This window comes from Micropterus dolomieu, linkage group LG20 (genome assembly GCF_021292245.1).
Source record: "Micropterus dolomieu isolate WLL.071019.BEF.003 ecotype Adirondacks linkage group LG20, ASM2129224v1, whole genome shotgun sequence".
NCBI lineage: Eukaryota > Metazoa > Chordata > Actinopteri > Centrarchiformes > Centrarchidae > Micropterus > Micropterus dolomieu.
Window position 1 is genome coordinate 18,623,626 of NC_060169.1, and position 19,200 is coordinate 18,642,825.

The 19,200-nt window shown below is 38.1% G+C and overlaps 1 protein-coding gene across 1 annotated transcript in view; it reads left to right on the top strand.

The window, feature by feature from the left end:
- Positions 1-19,200, top strand: part of cpne7 (copine VII) — a 30,310-nt gene that overhangs the window by 7,486 nt on the left and 3,624 nt on the right. Inside the window, exons 4-11 of the mRNA XM_046032564.1 lie at positions 5,155-5,229; positions 8,717-8,800; positions 8,886-8,975; positions 9,129-9,227; positions 9,422-9,508; positions 9,920-9,979; positions 11,530-11,663; positions 16,226-16,280. Of these exons, the coding sequence (XP_045888520.1) occupies positions 5,155-5,229; positions 8,717-8,800; positions 8,886-8,975; positions 9,129-9,227; positions 9,422-9,508; positions 9,920-9,979; positions 11,530-11,663; positions 16,226-16,280 (684 nt within the window). The remainder of the gene's footprint in view (positions 1-5,154; positions 5,230-8,716; positions 8,801-8,885; positions 8,976-9,128; positions 9,228-9,421; positions 9,509-9,919; positions 9,980-11,529; positions 11,664-16,225; positions 16,281-19,200) is intronic.

Sequence of the window (19,200 nt, forward strand, 5' to 3'; positions counted from 1 at the left end):
CCAGAACTCAGCTGCCAGGCTTTTAACCAGAACAAAGAAATATGACCACATTACTCCTATTTTAGCTTCATTACACTGGCTCCCAGTATGTTTTAGAATTGACTTTAAAATTCTATTGATCACTTTTAAAGCTCTTCATGGCCTCTCGCCTTGTTATATTTCTGACCTTTTAGTCCCATACGCACCAGCACGTACCTTGAGATCCTCGGGCAGAGGTCTGTTGTCTGTTCCAGAGTCTCGACTGAAAACTAAAGGGGACAGAGCGTTTGCTGTCAGGGCCCCGAGGCTCTGGAACAGCCTGCCCGAGGAAATCAAGGCGGCTGAGTCAGTGAACTCTTTTAAGTCCCTTCTTAAAACATACTTTTATAGGAGAGCTTTTCCCGATCTTATTTGACTTTATTTTATCCCTTTTATTTTATTGTATTTTACTAATTTTATATACAATTTTCATGCTCTTTATCTTTTATTTTTTTTTTTGTATTATTCTTTACACTTGTTAAAGCACTTTGTAACTTGTTTTTGAAAAGTGCTCTACAAATAAGGATTATTATTATTATTATTATTATGTTACACATATATTTCTACTTCTCAAGACTCCTAGTAACATGATGCATTTCCTAAGCCCTTACCATAACCTTAACCGGGGCCTTTTCTAGGGACCAGGGGCGTTTTTAGGATCTTGAAACATTAGGGGCTTAGCCCAGCCCATAAAACTTCATATTTTCACATAATAATTGACCTCTATCCCACCCCAAAGTTAAGTATGCAAAGCAGTAAAGCAACAGTAAACATCCTCTACTTATACAGCACAACAAAACTCACAACAACACTATGAACTGTCTCATTTTGATGTTGCTAAATTGTAATGTCGTGTGTCTAATTATAATGATATAACAATAAAACTGTGACAGTATGAACCAGGGAGTCTGGGGGTACTCCCCCAGAAAATTGTGAGTGTTAAACACTTAATTTCCTGCATTCTGGTGGTTCTGCTGGTTTTTCTGCACCAATTTCTGCCTTTTCTGCATTAATTTATTGTAGAAATTATTTATGTAAAGGGACACACAAAATTCAGGTTTTGCTGAATTGTGGTGAATATTTAAGAACATTTTGATATTTTATGACCTTGTAACTGATTATTTATTTCCATCTTAAATGTGCAATTGTACTACTGCCTGCCTCGTTCAGGACACTCTTGGAAAAAGACTTTTTCTGGTTTAATAAAGGTTTAATAAAACAATTTAAAATCTAAAACTGTAACAGAATATAATGCAGAGCAGCTCTCAGGCATGGGTTGCTTTCAGATATGTTTCTCCTGTGGATCAACTTTTAATATCATCACTGCTGAATCAACACACATGCAGGCATGACTGATTGAGGTAACCTCTTTAAATGTGCATGTGGCACCTTTTTACGTTATCAATAATAAATTAAATCATTTTAATTCAGTTATAAACTCCTGGACTTTAACAGCTCCAGTGTTTCAGCAGGTTTTCTGCTCATGTTCAAAGTTCTTCACATTCAGAATCTCACTGGGTTCTCTGACATTTCCAGAATAAAGGATATTTTGAGAGGTCAAACAGGATAAATCATCATAAACTTTGCAATCAATCCGCACCGTGTGGAAGGGATCCGTACCACGGATTCTGCAACCCGTTGCACCACTACTATCCATGGTAGTGTGGGGATTTAATTCTTGCATGTTTTGTTGTGCAGGATCACAGCCCCTATGTGTCCACATGAGGTCAAGATAGGCTATCAGAGTAAAAATGGACTGTCTATTGCTTTAGACTAGGCAACTTGATGAGTTTATTTTTTTAAGTAGCCCATTAAAATATTACTGCAAATGCAGTGAAGAAGCTGATTATGTGTAATTTATCTATTTCTACAATTGTATTTCTACAACTATTTTCCTTTTAAATTTTTAATCTCCATGAAGATGTTTATAAGATCACTTTAAAATATCACTTTTGCTGCCCAGCCAACTTTTGTTGCCTGTGCCTTTTATTATGGAGATGTAGCCAACCAAACTGCTTGCTTTGCAGCAGCACAGGCTGCCAATACAATCTGATTATTCCTGAAGCATCTAAATAATCTTCACAATGCAAAGAATTATTGTGGCAGTAACACCAGAGCAGCTCCTTGCTGAAGCAGAGGAAACTGTGCGTCATGTGTAAAACCCAACAGAACTATTTTATCCACCATATACTCTCTCTCTCTCTCTCTCTGTGTATCTCAAAAATAAATAACAGCTGGTAGCTGCTGAGTGAAAGATTAGTTTCACTGTCGACATTCTGTTTATGGACTCACCGTCGGACATTGCTATGAAACAGATAGTAACCACTGTGTATTAAAGAAAAGAAACAGGCTTATGTCCAAAGCGATGCTCTGATCAACAACAGGACACTTTTAATATATCTCAATCAATGCAGTGATTGTCCGACATCATTCTTACAGTGTGTAGTCTTCATTTGCTCTGCAGAGACTAAAAGCTTTTAATGCGCTGTTAATGGAAAGTGAAAGTATCTCACTTGCCGGCTTGTTAAAGAGCGAGGCAGGCTGCTTTCCAACAGGGTCACCAGTGCCATGGTGTGCACTCACTAGATTTCAGTTGTATTAGTAGAACATAAAGCCTTAAACTGAGAAGATATTTGACTGATTTTCTAAATGTTTGCATCTGCCCAGCTCTATGACTGTGACAAGCACCCGACTAGCGCTTCACTGCGTAACTGCGCGCACAGCCTGGATGACAGCTCATTTCGGTTAATGAAGCAAAATGCAGATAACAGAATTATAGGCTGGTTAAGTTATAAAAGGTATGAATGGAAAATGTAGCGAAATTAAGAGTAGGCCTACATTAGATGTACCACCCCTGCTGCAGACATCATCACTGCTGCCTTCAGCTAGAAGTAATAGCAGCACAAAAGAAAAGTCTGTAATATTGAGGCACTTTGCTGCTCTGGCCTTGAGCAACTTCTTTTTTTCTCCCTCAACATTTCTATAGGCTACATTTTGTCTGGGACTGATGTGGAGTGTGTGAGTGATTGACTGGTCACTTAGTAAACCGCCTCCTATATCCGCAATGTGAAATAAAACTTTACATCAGGAAAGGGGGGGGACAAAACATAGATTTTGAAATGAACAATGCCTCCCATGCCTATCAGGTGATTAACCTCACCACAAATCCACACAAGTTAATTTCAGCGCCTCTGATAAAGTGCAGCTCACAGCCACTTCAGGTGGAGCAGAGAGGACAGACAGAGCTACAGCCGGATCATCTTATTCTTGCTAATTTGTTGGGTAATAAATAATAACAATAATCTCTCTCTCTCGCTCGCTCCCACTCACGTAACCTTAGTTAAGTGAGTAAAGTAATGTTTTCGGCCTTTTGTTGTTTGTTTTTTAAAAATTCTTCTGAGATCCGGGGCTTTTCAAAAAACATCTGGGGCTATAGCCCCGGATGCCCAGGGCTAACGATGCCGCTGCTAGGGACAGTGGAGATCTGGGGGTTAGCCCTGGAATCTCAGCATTATTTTGGGGTCACGCATCAATCAATAAATATTACAATATAAATAAGTGGTATATGGCTTATCAATTATCTTTATTAACACAAAACTAATTAAAACATTGCTATAATTTAAACAATGTATGAGAAACTCGTCCTAGCCAGTAATCTGACTGAAGTGCTGTTTTATTTCACTTCAGTGAAAATGTGGCGTGTCAATAAAGTCAATAAGAAACATCAGCATATATTTTGGCTGATTGGAAAAGGTACACGTCAGAATAAGTAAACTTAGAACATAACAAAGTGCTTCATCCAGGTTTTAACAAATATTTCAGCCACCCTGAGTTTGAAAAATCATCTAAAGATCTAATGAATGATCTAATGAATGAACTTTTTTTATGAGTTGCCACTGTATGAACAAACTGGGTAACATTATCTATTAAGGCACACCTGTGGGGCTGTGTCATCTGTGACTCGTTGTTTGGGATCTGAGGGGGGAGGGAGCTAGTCAGGCAAAAGAGAACTGTGGCCGGCAGAGAATTCAACACTTTAGCATCATCATTAACAGGGACAAGGTGGTGTCTGTAACCTCATTTGCAGGATTTGTCCTGGATTAATTTTTATAATCATTCTGCATGTTCATGTAGATACACATGCACATTCATTAAAAAATGCACTGATAGGTGTAATACTAGGTAAAGTTTACAATTTGACCAGGATAGAAATGCAAAGACCACACACAGACACACACACCCCTCTGGTCCACATCTTTTATAAAGATTTTTCCCTGCAGTGTACCTGTCAGGATGAGCTGTCTGATAAAAAGTTTCCTACTTTGCCAATCATCACTGTCAAGCCTTGTCAAGGTCTGGCCGTGCGTTTGCTATCGCTGCAGTTCTGACAGTTTGATCTAAAGTTTCTGTTAGTAAATAGAGGAATGGAGGGAGAGCAAACTTCTGTGTTCTGCGAGTGGGTCAGACAGCTTCTTAAAAATGACAATCCTGAACTTTTTCTTTTTAAGTAACACAAAAGTATAAACAAAAGCAAAAAAAGGCAGCCATTCAGAGAGCCAGCAGTTACCAAACTGTTGCTCTGTACTGGAACATGCACAAAAAGTTATTTGTTCAAGTTGAGACAATAAACTATAACAGTGGGGGCACATTAGTTTGCAGCTAATGGAACACTCTGCTCTCTAGTTTTAATGGTCAGCAATCCTGTGTTAATTAACAGCAGTTCCCAAAGTGAAGTGGCATTACTTATAAGTAAAAGCCACTTAGGTAACTGCTTACCACAGTGCAACAGTTACAAAAGTTACTTTTTGCAATGAAAATGAAAAATTGTGTATAAATACTACCATAAAACTGACTGTGTATTTTTTTGTGTGTTCAGCTAGGTCTTGGATAAAAGCTTACAGTTTTAGTGTGAGCCATTATAATGCTTTACCCATTGGCAAGTTTTAAAATAAAAAACTCACTTATGCAGATATACTGCAAGTAAAGCAGTTTGTTTTAAACGCTGGTACATAATATCCACCTTAATTTTCTAGAGGCTTAATCTGCAAGTGCAATTTGTCAAAAAAAATAAATTCTAGTGTGGAGTTTCAATTTCATAGGTACAAAATATTACTGACAAATCTTATTTCCTTTCAGGTGCACGCTGAGGAAATTTCTGGCAACAACGGGTACGTGGAGCTCTCCTTCTGTGCCAAGAAGCTTGATGATAAGGTGAGTGGAGCACACGGTTTTGATGAAAATACCAACAAGGTTCATGTTTTATTAGATATGGCTTAGTAGAACTAAACAGGGATAGTAGTAGTAGTAATATAAAAATCAGAATATTAGTGCAACCTCAAAGTGCATCACTGGCCTTGAAGTTATGCACATATATGAGATTATATTCATTTCATCATAAATCAGTATATAACTTCATGTTATAGGGAGAGAAAAAAGTGCACCTCTTTGTAGTGACACAATGTTCTAACATGTAAAGGTACAATAATCATACTAGGGTTCCACTTTAAGGCTGGATATTACTGACCTTAGCTGCTCCTGCTCTCACATCTCACCATGTCAAACTTTGCTGAAGGCATAATTCAATCAAAAAGGCAGCGGGAGCTTGCATCCAATTACAACTCTGGTGGTCTGAAGTCGCACCATGTTCTTAGGCGCCAGCTCATACTCATAGGTTGACCTTGATTCCCAGTGCTATTTGGGAGAAAAATTCTAATTTTCTACAGCATGTAAATTTATTTTTGAAATTGTAGTGTGCAATTAACAGCTACTCTGAAATTGAATCTGACTCTTACACAAAGGCAATGATAAAAATAAAGAAGTCTTGCTTTAAGTGCATCTTCCTCTGATATTGCTTCATATTTACAGTGAAAGTATTTTTGCCGAAATCCTGGAGAATCCACCTGCTGGGTTTGTTTAAACTGACGTGATTGCCACTGAGATTTCTGCACACTCAAATAGTTACATTTTGGATGTTACAGCTGTGGGCGTACAACTGCGGAGCAATAGTGTGTAATCATGTGCCACTGAGACTTAGAAGTGTTCAGGTTTTCTCTGAACAAACATTACAGCCGCTTATTTGGCACAAGGTTTTCTTGGTATGAAAACCTGCAAATTTTGGTTCTTGATGCCAAATATCTAAAAACACTGATGCAGAAAATGATTGACACTGACTGTGTTTACGTGCACGGACAATTTGATTCTGGTGGAATAATAGCCCATCTTTAGGTGGATGATTGCAAACACGACTTGTTATGTTTTGCATCATCTGTACAAACATTTTCACGTCAACAAACATGGGTGTGAGCAGTGTGTGCTGTCCCTTATGCAGGGTTAGAATTTACATTTATTGTATGAGTAGCAAGCTGCTACTCTGTCAGATTGGGATGGGATAGAACAAGTCCAGAAAGTTACTGTTAAAGCAGCAATAATTAAACACTGACATATGTTTACCATGAAAAATAAATTGTTATGGACAACATGCTAGCAACAGTATTGGGCAGTAATAGATTACTAATTAATTCCTAATGAATTACTAGTACTTTTTTTCATGTAGAGGCCTTCGAAGAAGAAGCCACCGTTGGATCTAGTCTGAGTAACGAAAGCAGTGGCATATTTAGTAAGGTTACACTTTTCAAGTAACTTACCCAAAACTGGTTAGGAAACAGCATCCTATTTACACATCCAGCAGACACACAGAAGGCCATTCATTCTGAGTCGTGTTAATAACCACCTGATGAATGTAAACCCAATCTTCACTCTCCTTTTAGCAAAGTTTTGGTCTCCACCAACTCTTACGTGTTTTTGTTTGTTTTTGGTCCTTTTTAGCTGTTAAATGCTCCACTATGTTCACCTAACTAGTTACTAACTTTGTCTGTTTGATGTTTGGTGAACCAAAACAATAACGTTTGGCCTTAAAACCAAAACCATTAGTGAACAGATGCTAAAAACACTACATTCTTGATTTATTGATTCATTGTTAATATGAAAATTGAATCGTGCAGCTATAACGTTTTAATTAAAGTAAACTAATATATTGTATATAATGCAAATGGTAGCTGTCAACCAGTTAGACAAAGCATCTTTTGAGCTCCTATCATATCACAAACCTGTTTTGTATTATTATGATTTTAAAGTTCCCATGAAAATGTGATCTTATCGGCCACCAGGTGTATTGTGAACTCATATAAATTTTCTTAACAATGCAAATTAGCTGAGGCAGACCACTTGGGTGTAGCAATTTATTTAATATAGACAACAGATGACAAATGAAGCAGGAAACTGTTTCTAATTAGCTGCTTGTCAGCTGTATCACCTCTCAACCTGCTGTAAATATTGAAGGATCACAATATTCTGTAGACATTCATGAACAGGAGAATTAATGACGAGATACCATAGATTGTGATAATTGGTAATGATTAAAATTATTCTCATTGTTAGCCTGGGATTAAATTTTGACAAGCGTGTCGGATCAGTCCGTGCTACTGATGTTACTGGCTAGCGGTTGCCATGACAACAAAGAGAAGATGTTACAGCTCTTTTTGTCCCTGTCCCTCAGGAGATGTATCTGGCTAATGTGGCGGGAAATGCAGAATTAACAACTCATCGGTATACACAAAACCCCCTAACCCACCCACAACTGCCAAAGTCACACACACACACGCACGCACGCACGCACGCACGCGCATGCACAGAATAATCATTTGTTTTCCTCCCTGAAGAATCAGTTGTCCTTATAGTCAGTGTTGCTCTGCTCTCAGACGCCTGTACTTGAGACTCAGAGGATGAATTAAGACAGCCGCAAATCTGAAACATCTGACATGTTTTCTATTTAGCAAGGTATTTATCAACACTGATGATGTAAATGGACACCACTGTGTTAATTTGAATGCATGACTTTGACAACAACCCATTCTAGGCTATTTTGGATGCATTTTGCATATGAGAAGTAATTGACTGCAAAAGAAAATTCTCTGCTGGTGAGCTTCGAACATTGGCTGAAGAAACCAATAAAGTTATTTCAGAACTGCAAAGAAGGCAATATGAGAGAAAATAGCAAGTTTTTGGCTGAAGAAAAAGGTCAGTGATTGAGGGAAAACTAGCGTATGGCCTGAGTTGGAAGCTTTTAAAACATTCTCAGATTCTCCTCTGATCAAAAAGTTACACACACCATCTTTTTTCACCACACTGATGATATCTCCTCCAAAAATGCCACCATGCTGCACTATAAATTTTGTACCTGACCTTTAATCACAGACACAATGATCTCTGCAATCAGCAATGATAAATCTGTGTCAGCAGCCATTTGAATCAACCATTTCGGTTTCCTTAATACAAACCATCTGAACAAAGATGACCCAAGATAAATACTGAAGTAACTCCAACACTGAATTTTTTGTGGTCATGCTTCTGTAATATGTGAAGTTCACATATCACAGCCTCAATGGTAAATATTGATAAAATGATCTGACTTATTAGCTTCAAGAAAATTAAATCAAACCCTCAGTTAAATATGATGTTGTGTGAATGGCATTTGTTCTCATTTGTACCTTGTTTAATTGATCTCGATTTCAATGCAATGTTAGCAGAAGAAATACTTAATTAAACAGACTTTCTAAATGCTCCCATTGCTCAGTTCTTATAGCATACCAACATTAAGAGTCAGTGGGTCACTAGTTCTGATATTCTGTTTTCTCTGCAGGATCTCTTCAGCAAGTCAGACCCATTTTTGGAAATATACCGAATCAATGATGATGAAACCGAACAGCTGGTCCACAGAACTGAGGTAAATTCACCATATTCCCTTTCATTTTCAACAACAGCTGTTTCTGCCACTTTTGTTCATCTGTTACGTGTTCCTACTGTAACAGGTGATTAAAAACAACCTGAATCCTGTGTGGGAGCCTTTCAAAGTGTCTCTCATATCCCTGTGCAGCTGTGATGAGGAGCGAAAGCTCAAGGTAAGGGACATTTAGCAGGTGCCAGTGCAAAACACAGCGGTCAGTGATTGAGAAACAGACAGTTGATTCAGTTGGAATCGGAATTAATGAATATTGTATGTACGGTCAAACCAACACAGAGGAAGTAAACAGTGTCTTCTGTGTGTGTTACAGTGCCTAGTGTGGGATTATGACTCCAGGGGGAAGCACGACTTCATTGGCGAGTTCTACGCCACTTTCAGGGAAATGCAGAAAATTTCCAGTGGAAATAAGGTCAGTGAACGGAGAGTGAGGAGGAGAGACAGCCGTGTAACTGTTTCATCTATTTCCAATGTGCCTCTCATTGTCCTCTGCTGAAATCCATCTCAGATGAAGCAAATGCCATGGTGCTTAAGATATATTGCCAATGTTCAAAATGCCGGTAAGTTGTTGCTCATGTCCTTTGTCTTCAACTTGCTTTGTTTAAGGTGATGTGGGATTGTGTGAATCCCAAGTACAAACAGAAGAAGAGAAACTATAAAAATTCAGGAGTTGTCATCCTCAGTGACCTTAAGGTAGGAGTCTGCTGCAGAAATATAACCTATTTGATTTTACAGGAATAAAATTACCTATAAAATATCTTCACAACAAAATTGGACCCAGGGGCTTTTTGATGTCTGAAACAGGATCAATGTTTATTAATTTAATAATAAATACTTGTTTGCATGTATGTACTGTACATAGAAACTGGTTTCTCTCACTGTACTTCTAAATGAGAAAATGTCATTACTAAGGGTATTTTTAGTTTTCACTGCTTTGACAAGATGTACCACAACATTATTTTAAAATTTACAGTCAACAGATTTGTTGAGTTGATACGGTTTAAATGACCAGATGCTTCCAACAACTTAGCTGAATATTCGCTCTCCCACCCAAACATCCCTTCTAAGGTTTTGCCTTAGAGAATTTTTTTCTTCTTCTTGCAGCTCCACAGAGTGTACTCCTTCTTAGATTACATCATGGGAGGATGCCAGATTCACTTTACGGTAAATTGAGCAGTCTGTGTTTAGTGACGCTTCACTGTCGATGACCTGCACTGGCCCTAGATGTATAATTACTTAAAACTGTCAAATTCTCTGCATATTACTTGTTTGTTTAAGATCATATTGCTTATACAGACTTTGGCATGGAATTTCTTTGGTAGTTCATTAACATGCAAATGCAGCGAATGCTACATCTTTGAATTGTGAAACATTATTCAGTGGTGGAATGTAACTAAGTACATTTTTTGATGTACTTACTTGAGTATTTTAACCTCGTGCCACTTGATACTCCTTCTCCACTATTCAGAGGGAAATTTTGGACTTTATATTACTTTAAAAATTAAGATTTTTGCACACAAACATGAAAATGTACAATAGAACTGAAACGATAGGTCGATTAATTAATAGACAGAAAATGTATTGGCAACTATTTTGTCAGTCATTTTAGATGCAAACACATTTCATGGCTCCAGCTTAAAAAATGTGAAGGATTTGCTTTGTTGTTGAATTATTTTCATTTATTTTTAAATCATTTTCACTATTTGTTAGACAAAACAAGCATTGTAAAGGTGTCACTTTGGGTTCTGGGTAATTGTGATGGCATTGTTTACTATTTTCTAAAAGAAATTCTTAGATTGAATTTCCCAAAAGGGATTGATAAAGTAATTCTTCATCTTCTTCTTCCTGAATGCTACTCCACCTAAACCAACTACAACAGTAAAATCCTGCTTTTACATTAATGCATGAGTAATAATAATCTAATGATAGAATATATAATAGTTTATATAATATATATAAATTTAGTACTTTTACTTTTAATACTTACACTTTACTATACATTATCCTGATCATACTTACATGGGTGGTGAGGAACAGTGGATAAGACGTATGCCTTTGATATGAGATTGGTGGGGAGTTGAACCCGGGTCTCAACTCCCCACTTTGACACCCACCAGTGTGTCCCTGAGCAAGACACCTAGTTGCTCCAGAGGCGTGCGACCTCTGACGTTAAAAAATAGCAATTGTAATTGTAATCGCTTTGGATAAAAGCGTCAGCCAAATGTAAATGTACATACTTCTACTTAAGTAACATTTCAATGCAATACTTTCACTTGCAACAGAGTATTTTAACAGTACGGTATTACTTAAGTAAAGGATTTCAACATTTCGCCTTTGCTGACAGTATTTACAGATCTTTTGATCTGTGAAACATCCCCTGATGGGTGTTTTTTGTCTGTGTTAGTTTTCTTGTTGTAGGTAGCTTCATGGTAAATCCAAGCAGTCTTCAACTCTTGCCCTTTGGTGCGCCCTCTGTAATGCTTCCTCTCACTCTCTAGCTGAATTATTGAAGCAATGAATACTAATCATGAGGACTGCTTTGGTAGATGCAGTTCCTTGTTGTTCAAATAGCTGGCTGCTTGGGTCTACAGTGTATGTGGGTGTAAAAAAGTGCAAATTCTTACCTCTGATCAGATAATTTATACTGCCATTAGGCATGTTGCAGGCTCACTTACACAGAATTGTTCATTCTGTACACTTTCTCCTTCTACCAGGTTGCCATTGACTTCACAGCCTCCAATGGAGACCCCAGGAACAGCTGCTCATTGCACTACATCAACCCGTACCAGCCCAACGAGTACCTGAAGGCTCTAATAGCAGTGGGGGAGATCTGTCAAGACTATGATAGGTTTGTCAATCTCTTGTTTCTCAGCAAAGGCTCTTTGGTGCCCACAGGGATTGTCAGTTGTCATTGTCACTGTTGTGAAATAGAGCTGCTCCTTGCATGCCATTTCTCTCACACTGTAACAAGCCACTCCATCAGAACCATGGCAAAAGGATTGGAAAAGGAATCATGGGGTACTGAGGCAGAATGGCAAGAGACAATCCTTATTACATTTCTGCTCACCAGTCTGCTATACAGCTGATGGAGCTGAACTGTTGACCGCCAGCTCCTCCATCCCAGATTAATTTCTTCACTGAAGAGTATTTTGCATTTTGAATTTGCTCTAATAGTTGAGTTACAAGCCTTGCATTATCAAAAAGCAGCTTGCAGCACAAATACAATCTTGTTTATTGTCCACATCGAGTTCACAGTGGTAAGTCAAATTGAATCTGTGTTAAACCCGTGGCTACGTAATGCATGAGAAAGTGTTTGTACAAAATTAGATCAAACAAATTTGGGTTCTGCTGGCATTACTTATGCATGAGGCTAATCTGGGGCTGAAGATGGTGCTTGGTAGCAGCAGTTAAGGACACTGACACAATATTCTGGACACACTTTGTGGTTCCTTATTGGCTAGCTATTAAGTATCCATAAATTTCCAGCTTTTAACAATCTATCAGACAGATGACATTTTGACCTTTATATCAGCCACAGGCATTTAAATCCTGTGCAGACATCAGTTTTGTTACTGACAGCTTTCTGGCAGAGATTTCTAAGAAATTTATTAATTCATTTCTAATCCAGTCAAGCGTAACAGTTGGGAAAGAAAATAAGTCTACAAACACCACACGTCTCACATTTTTATTTATGCAAATAACACAATAAAACAAACCAATGTGACTGTTAAAGAGGTTAAGAAAAGCATCATGTATTTTAGTATATAAACAGTATACTACATATAATGCAGTGAGTTTCCTTATGACATTTTGATCAAAATTACTTGTTTTGATGACAGACTACATGTTACCTGTCATCACAATTACAAAAACATCCCTAAGTAATGCAATTTACTTGACTTACCTGCACAAGCTCCCTCTCCACAACCACGCTCCATTCAAACACAAATTGCAAATTGGTCCAGTTTGTTTGTTTGCATGTCTGATAGTGGACACCCCTACATATCCCACTCATAGATGAATAAATTTTTCCCCTTTTAAAGTAATTTCAGAGAACTTTGGTGGACATTTAGGAATTTTAGCCATTGGTTGGTGATAAAGTAATTTGGTTTTGGTGGAAACTAGACCAAAGTACACTTAAAGGAAGAGTTTAAAGGACTTCTTGAAGTTGCAAAAAACATTTTAGGATATAGATATAAAGATAAATCCTTATTGTCCTCCACATTATGTGCTAATGTGACATAGAATTAGTTGGCACACCAACAACTCTATTATTAAAAAGTAGGTGAAGTTGGACATCCTGGTGGCCTGGAGGTTAAGATGCACATCATGGGACTGTTGCATCTGTGGTTTGATTCCGGCCTGGGGACCTCAGTTGCATGTCATACCCCTCTCTCTCTCTCACTGCCCTGTTGTCTGTTGGTGTGTCTGCTGTCACTGTCCAATAAAGGAAAAATACACACAAACACATACACAATTTTGCCTTTGCTGTTTGTAAAGACAGTGCCAACTGTTTTGCATACTTCACAATCTCTTTGCTCACAGTGGTAGCTGCATGTGCTTTCTCCTGCGGTTAACTCAGTGATACAGTTTCCTCTCAGCATCTTCTGCAGCTACTGGTCCTCCTAGCTTGCATATTCTCATTACCCTGGACTACAGTCAAACACATGCAGAGATAGGGGCTTACACCAGGATAGCAGGCACTTCAAACAGAAGTGGGAAGCTAATGGCTGGAGAAATTACAGTGAGGCGTAGAATCAGATGTAAAGACAGAAAAGGTGCAGCATTAAGCCTATTTGAGGAATCATTAGCTAAAGCTATTTGAACAATGTTATATTTTTAATTGAAAACTCATGTTACTGTAAATGTGCATACTGGCCAATATAGTTATCAGGTTTTGGCTTCAGTCACACACAAACAATGTACAAATGTGCAAAAAACTATTAGTTATTGCAGGCAGGCTTGCAAGTACCTGCTAATTAATGGGAAATTATTTATCATACGATATGTTTCAAAGAAAGACCATCTCATCTGTCAAAACTAAGCCAGATGAGGATTAACACTGACTGCTGATTTATGCAGATCCTCCTATTGAATATCAGGGCAGCACTGTCTGGCTAATTATAGCATCCAAGAGATAGCACTGGAGACACTGAAAAACTGCCTGTAAATTAGCAGCTCAGCCTTGTAGCGTTATCATTTTCATGTTTACATAGATACACAAGAGCATCATACATGGAAACATGCCTCTGGGAGAGCAGTGACTGCAAGTGTAGGCAGCCCTTCTCTCTTAAATTGGAATTGTTATTGAGGTGTAAAACGTGGGCAAGCAAACCTTTTAGCCTTTAGTGAATTTAGGTGATGTGGGATTTTGGAGTCCATGCAGAGGAGTACATTATGGAGCTGACTAGCTTTGTCTGTGTGGGCAGAGGCTCATTTACCTTGCTGAGAGGGCTATTATACTGGGCACATCTTCCCTTTGGCTCCTCACGTGTGCAGACAAAGTGAGCAAACAAGGACCACCATGCACTTCACAGAGAAATTCTTATAATGAAAATGACTTGTAAGTAGTCTTCTCTTGTCTGGGCAGAAGGTGCTATGCCATGTCTCTACACCTATGAGTTTGAAGATCTCTTAAGACATTTATAAATTGTGCATAGAAATCAATTCATTAAGTATCCTAGGGCAAATTTAGTATGGAAAGTATGGAAAGAGATGTCGAGATAATGAGTGCTGCAAATTTGCCTTACGATTCTAAGAATAATAAAATTGGCTGAGCATGAATGACTCATTCCCCATTAAAAATGTTTTCATTAAAAATCTTTCTCTACATTGGTAAAGCTAGTAAAACCAATATAATACCAAAAACATAATTCGTTTTTTTTCCTATTAATATGTGTCCATACAGCATGCCTTGCTGAGTTTGAAAGGTCGCCATAGTGGGAGTTAGGGATGGGAGTTTTTTTGATGAAAGGGGATAAAAACTGAGTTGAAAACATACAAATGCTGAAGGTGAGTTTAGAGCAAAGACATCTTTTTATGTTGTTGCAGAACATATTGGACACCAAAATCTATTCATTTGTTTGGAATATTGTTACTGGAGTGTGTAAACATTGGACTCATTCACATGTTCATAATTTTTTTTCTTGGAACAAAAAATAATGATAATTACCAAATCTGTGCTCAAAATGGCCAATGTTCCATATTCAGTCTTTCTAACTAAGCACAAATTCACCAAAGCCTACCATCTGCTGCTGTTACCATTTGCAGCCACTCTAAATATAATACTGCAAGATAATGGGAAAAGAAACACATTATCCTTTTTCTCTTCCAAGTTCCTTGAAGAGGAGCAATAATAATAATAATAATAATAACAACAATAATAATAATGTTTTATTATCTGTTTTGGTGTTAGTATATTATTATTGCTGCTACAACAAAAACAACCACTACTACCAATTATTTTAGTAGAACAGCTAAAACTTGCCAAAGTGAAGTTGTTTATGTCAAGAGTTCACAGTTAAGAGTTTGTTGCTCATTCAGACAGTGTGAAAAATCATCACTCTGCCAGTGTTTATATAAGTCCACACCCATCAGAGTTAATTAAACACTTCTGATAGCTCTGAAAAGCTGCCTCAAAGCCATATTAGCTCTATGAGTGGACAAACAACTCTCTAATCAACACTTGTCAACACACCAAATAAATCAACACTTATTAACACTATAAACTTTGCTGTGAACCCTTTGACGCAACCTCCCCATGTCCGCAGTAAATCAATTAAATTGATTGAATACTTGAGGAACATGTTCCACACAGCTACCGTATGTCATTGAACCATCAAGCCTTGCTGTCCAGGGTATCTACACGTACAGTATTCCCTTTGTATACCTCAAACATCACTTTGTTGCTGTTGACAGCTGGGAAGGTGTGGACTTACAGGGTCATGTCTTAGTTTCCTAAATTTCATGCTTAGACTTCTGATACACAATTAAATAGCAGAGGGTAAACATAATGGTAAATAAGGAGTGGTTTTAGATGTTGCCTGTGTCTTGTTATTTATACAAAACTGTGTGCCCTTGCCTTTCACAAGGAGCACACAATCTAGCATAGCAGATCCTCTTACAGTAATATCTTCCCATCTAAATGGTACGATGAAAAATGGAGAGGATAAAGATGTGAGAAGCTCTTTGAACAGGTGCAAATGCTGGCTGCAGGGACTGTGGGGCAGATTTCAAATTGTAATTCAAGCTTTTAACATTTATGAAATGCAAATAAGCAGAGGCTTTGCCCTTGGAAATGTGAACAAATGGATAAGCCATCAATATTTTTCAGATTGATGTCAAATGCTACCCCCGATTAAACTGCAGTAACTGAAATATATGACTGATTAATTTGCTTATCATTTTCAGTGACAAAAGATTTTCAGCTTTGGGGTTTGGTGCCAGAATCCCTCCAAATTACGAGGTGAGTATCTCTGGTCGTATTTTGCTCTCCCTGCTTTAATGCTTGAACAATATGAACAGCATTTTGCATATTGTATATTCATGTGCACTTATCGAATCGCGGTATTTCCCCCTATGCTAGCAATGTCATGACACAATTTGCCATTCTGTCAAATTTCACATTTAAAACTATTAATGACGTTATTTTCATTCATAAGCCCTGTGCCTTAAAATATCAACTGATAACGTAGTGCCCAGTAGTGTTAATGTTCAATTTACATGAGAATTCATGAGTTTGTTTAAGCAAATTGGACTTTAATAACCAAAAGCCTTCAGTGAATGGAGCCCTGGGGGGACATCTGACATGTGAAGAGAGAGGGAACATGTGTGCACACTCACACACCCGTACACATACACAGTTGAATCACTATGCTTTTTGATTATCTATGAAACCAGAACAACCTATGTATAATTTAAGATTGTACTGTGCTATGTGCCGATGTGAAACACTGATAACTATTGTTTCAATCATGCAAAGATTTGTGGCTCAGTAAATAGAAACTATTAATTTCTAAACTTATCATGACAGTGTCAAATTTATTTTACTGAATGTTGGTGGTGCAGGTGAATGCTAATTAAGTAATTAGACTAATCATGAAATGCATCTATGAACTCATAGGCTACACCTGTGTGTAAGTTTGATGGGCCGCGACTCTTTCGCAGTATGTGTTGTTGTGCACTCTTGTGTCCTCAGTTATGCATTATGCATAGTGTGATTAGAAAACAAATATGAATATCCAAGATCTGGCCTATTGTGTTTGTTATTTTGAAATCTCCACAAACATGATTTCATATTGTGACGTCCTGCAGGGTCATGTGTGGGTGTGGCCAATCTTTATCCCTTGCAGGTGAAGAGCTGGGACTGATAGCAGTAACTCTGGGCACCTGGTCTAATTGCCCTGTAGAGTATTTGCAACGCCTTACTCTCATTCTCAATGATGATGCTGCTGGGCGGAGGACACAGATCTCCCTGCTAACTTGCTACACTTGGTTTGCCTCCACAGGTTCCATCTTTGCCACATTACAACACCCTTACACACATTTTTGGTTTAAATAAACTTTTTGTTAAAATGGTTGCCTGGCTCAAAAGGCCACAAAGGGAGACACACCATGGCAATGTTTAAAAAAAATGTTTATTTAAACCAAAATCAACCAAATTAAAGTTGATGTCAAAGTAAAGGTGATAAAGTATGAACATCAGTGGTTCCAGTCATGTCAGGGTAGGATGATAGATGCATGGAAAATGTGCATAAGGGTGTTGTAATGTGCAAGAAACATTAACTACAACCAAAACAGCATGTCAAGAAACAATGGCAGAACCTGTGGGGGAAAACAGAGGGTAGCAAGTTAGCGGGGAGATCTGTGTCCTCAGCCCAGCAGCATCATACCTAAAAATGAGAATAAGGCATTACAAATACTCTACAGGGCAATTAGCCCAGGCGCCCAGAGTTACTGCAATCAGTCTCAGCTCTTCACCTGCAAGGGATAAAGATTGGCCACACCCACACATGACCCCACAGGGCGTGTCTATTAATTAATATCTATTTCTCTATAACCTGAGAATTGCAAGACTGAACTTGCAACAGTCAAAGCCAAGGTTGAAAAAAGAACATCCCTAGGTATTATTTATGAATAGTTTAAGGGTGCTTTTACACCTAACTTATTTGGTTTGGAATGGTGTGGTTCAGTGGTGATTTGAAAGCAAACCCCAGGTTTCTATATAGCAGACGTGGAATATGATATGATTTTAGCATGATTTTAAAGCCACAGTACTATTCAATCCAACTACTGACTGCAAACTGTCCAGGATGCAATTTAGCCTATATATTTATGCAAAACATTTTGGTAACCGTGGTAACACTTATGCATGTCAGCATGTGAGTGCAGGGCTTTTCCCTGACAGTCGAAAGCTGATAAAGTACTCCGTGTACTTTGGAATTGCATTAAGTCCATTGAAAAGTGTGTGACAGCAACCCCACAGAAATCCCCCAACAACACTGTTTGTCATTATGCATAACGTGGGGTAAATTTGCAGGCAAATACTAATAATGTTCTTTATGTTATGTTATTTCTTTGTGAGCTCTTTGTGACACCAGAGAACATAAATAAACACATAAGAAGCTTGAGCACCTTGCACTATGACTTGCTGTCAGTCACAGGAAACACACCAAAACTTTCTAATGAATGAGTTACCTGTCAGTCTGTATAACTTCATGCTTACACCTTTTGGTTTGTTTGTAAATCATCAGTCTAAACACGAACTGGACCAGACTGGACAGGCAACAGTGTATAATTTTTCCATAGATGTGGACTGTGTGAGTGTGGTTTGATCATATTTGATTGACAGTAGTCTGCCAACAGAAGCAAACAACCCCACAGCTATGATCAGATTTAGAGTTAAATTTTGCCAAATCCTGATTAGTTCTCCAAAGCACGTGGCATCACCTTATTTCAGATGAACCCTGTCATCTTCAAACTCATGAATACAAAAATCTCTCAACTGAAATAACTAAAACTGAGTAGAAGGAAGACGACTGAGACAACATGTTTCCATGGCCTTTTAAACCTTACATTTAAGGAGTGGTTGGTTTTTCACCCCATAAGATTTTTTCACGCACTTAGGGTAACAGGCAAAGCTAAAAAAATAAGACTGCAAAATTGAATGACTGACTGCCATGCAGGAAATGCAAATGTGTAACAAATAACATTACCGATGCTTAACTATGCTCCATTCCATTTCAGTGTTCCTATAAGCCACGCTGGTGAACCAGCCTGCACAATATCAGAGCCTTACAACGGCGACACCAAAATGGAAGACAGCCATTATTAGTTATTATTATAAATTATTACAAGTGCAATTCCGGCTTTGCCCTATAAAATGG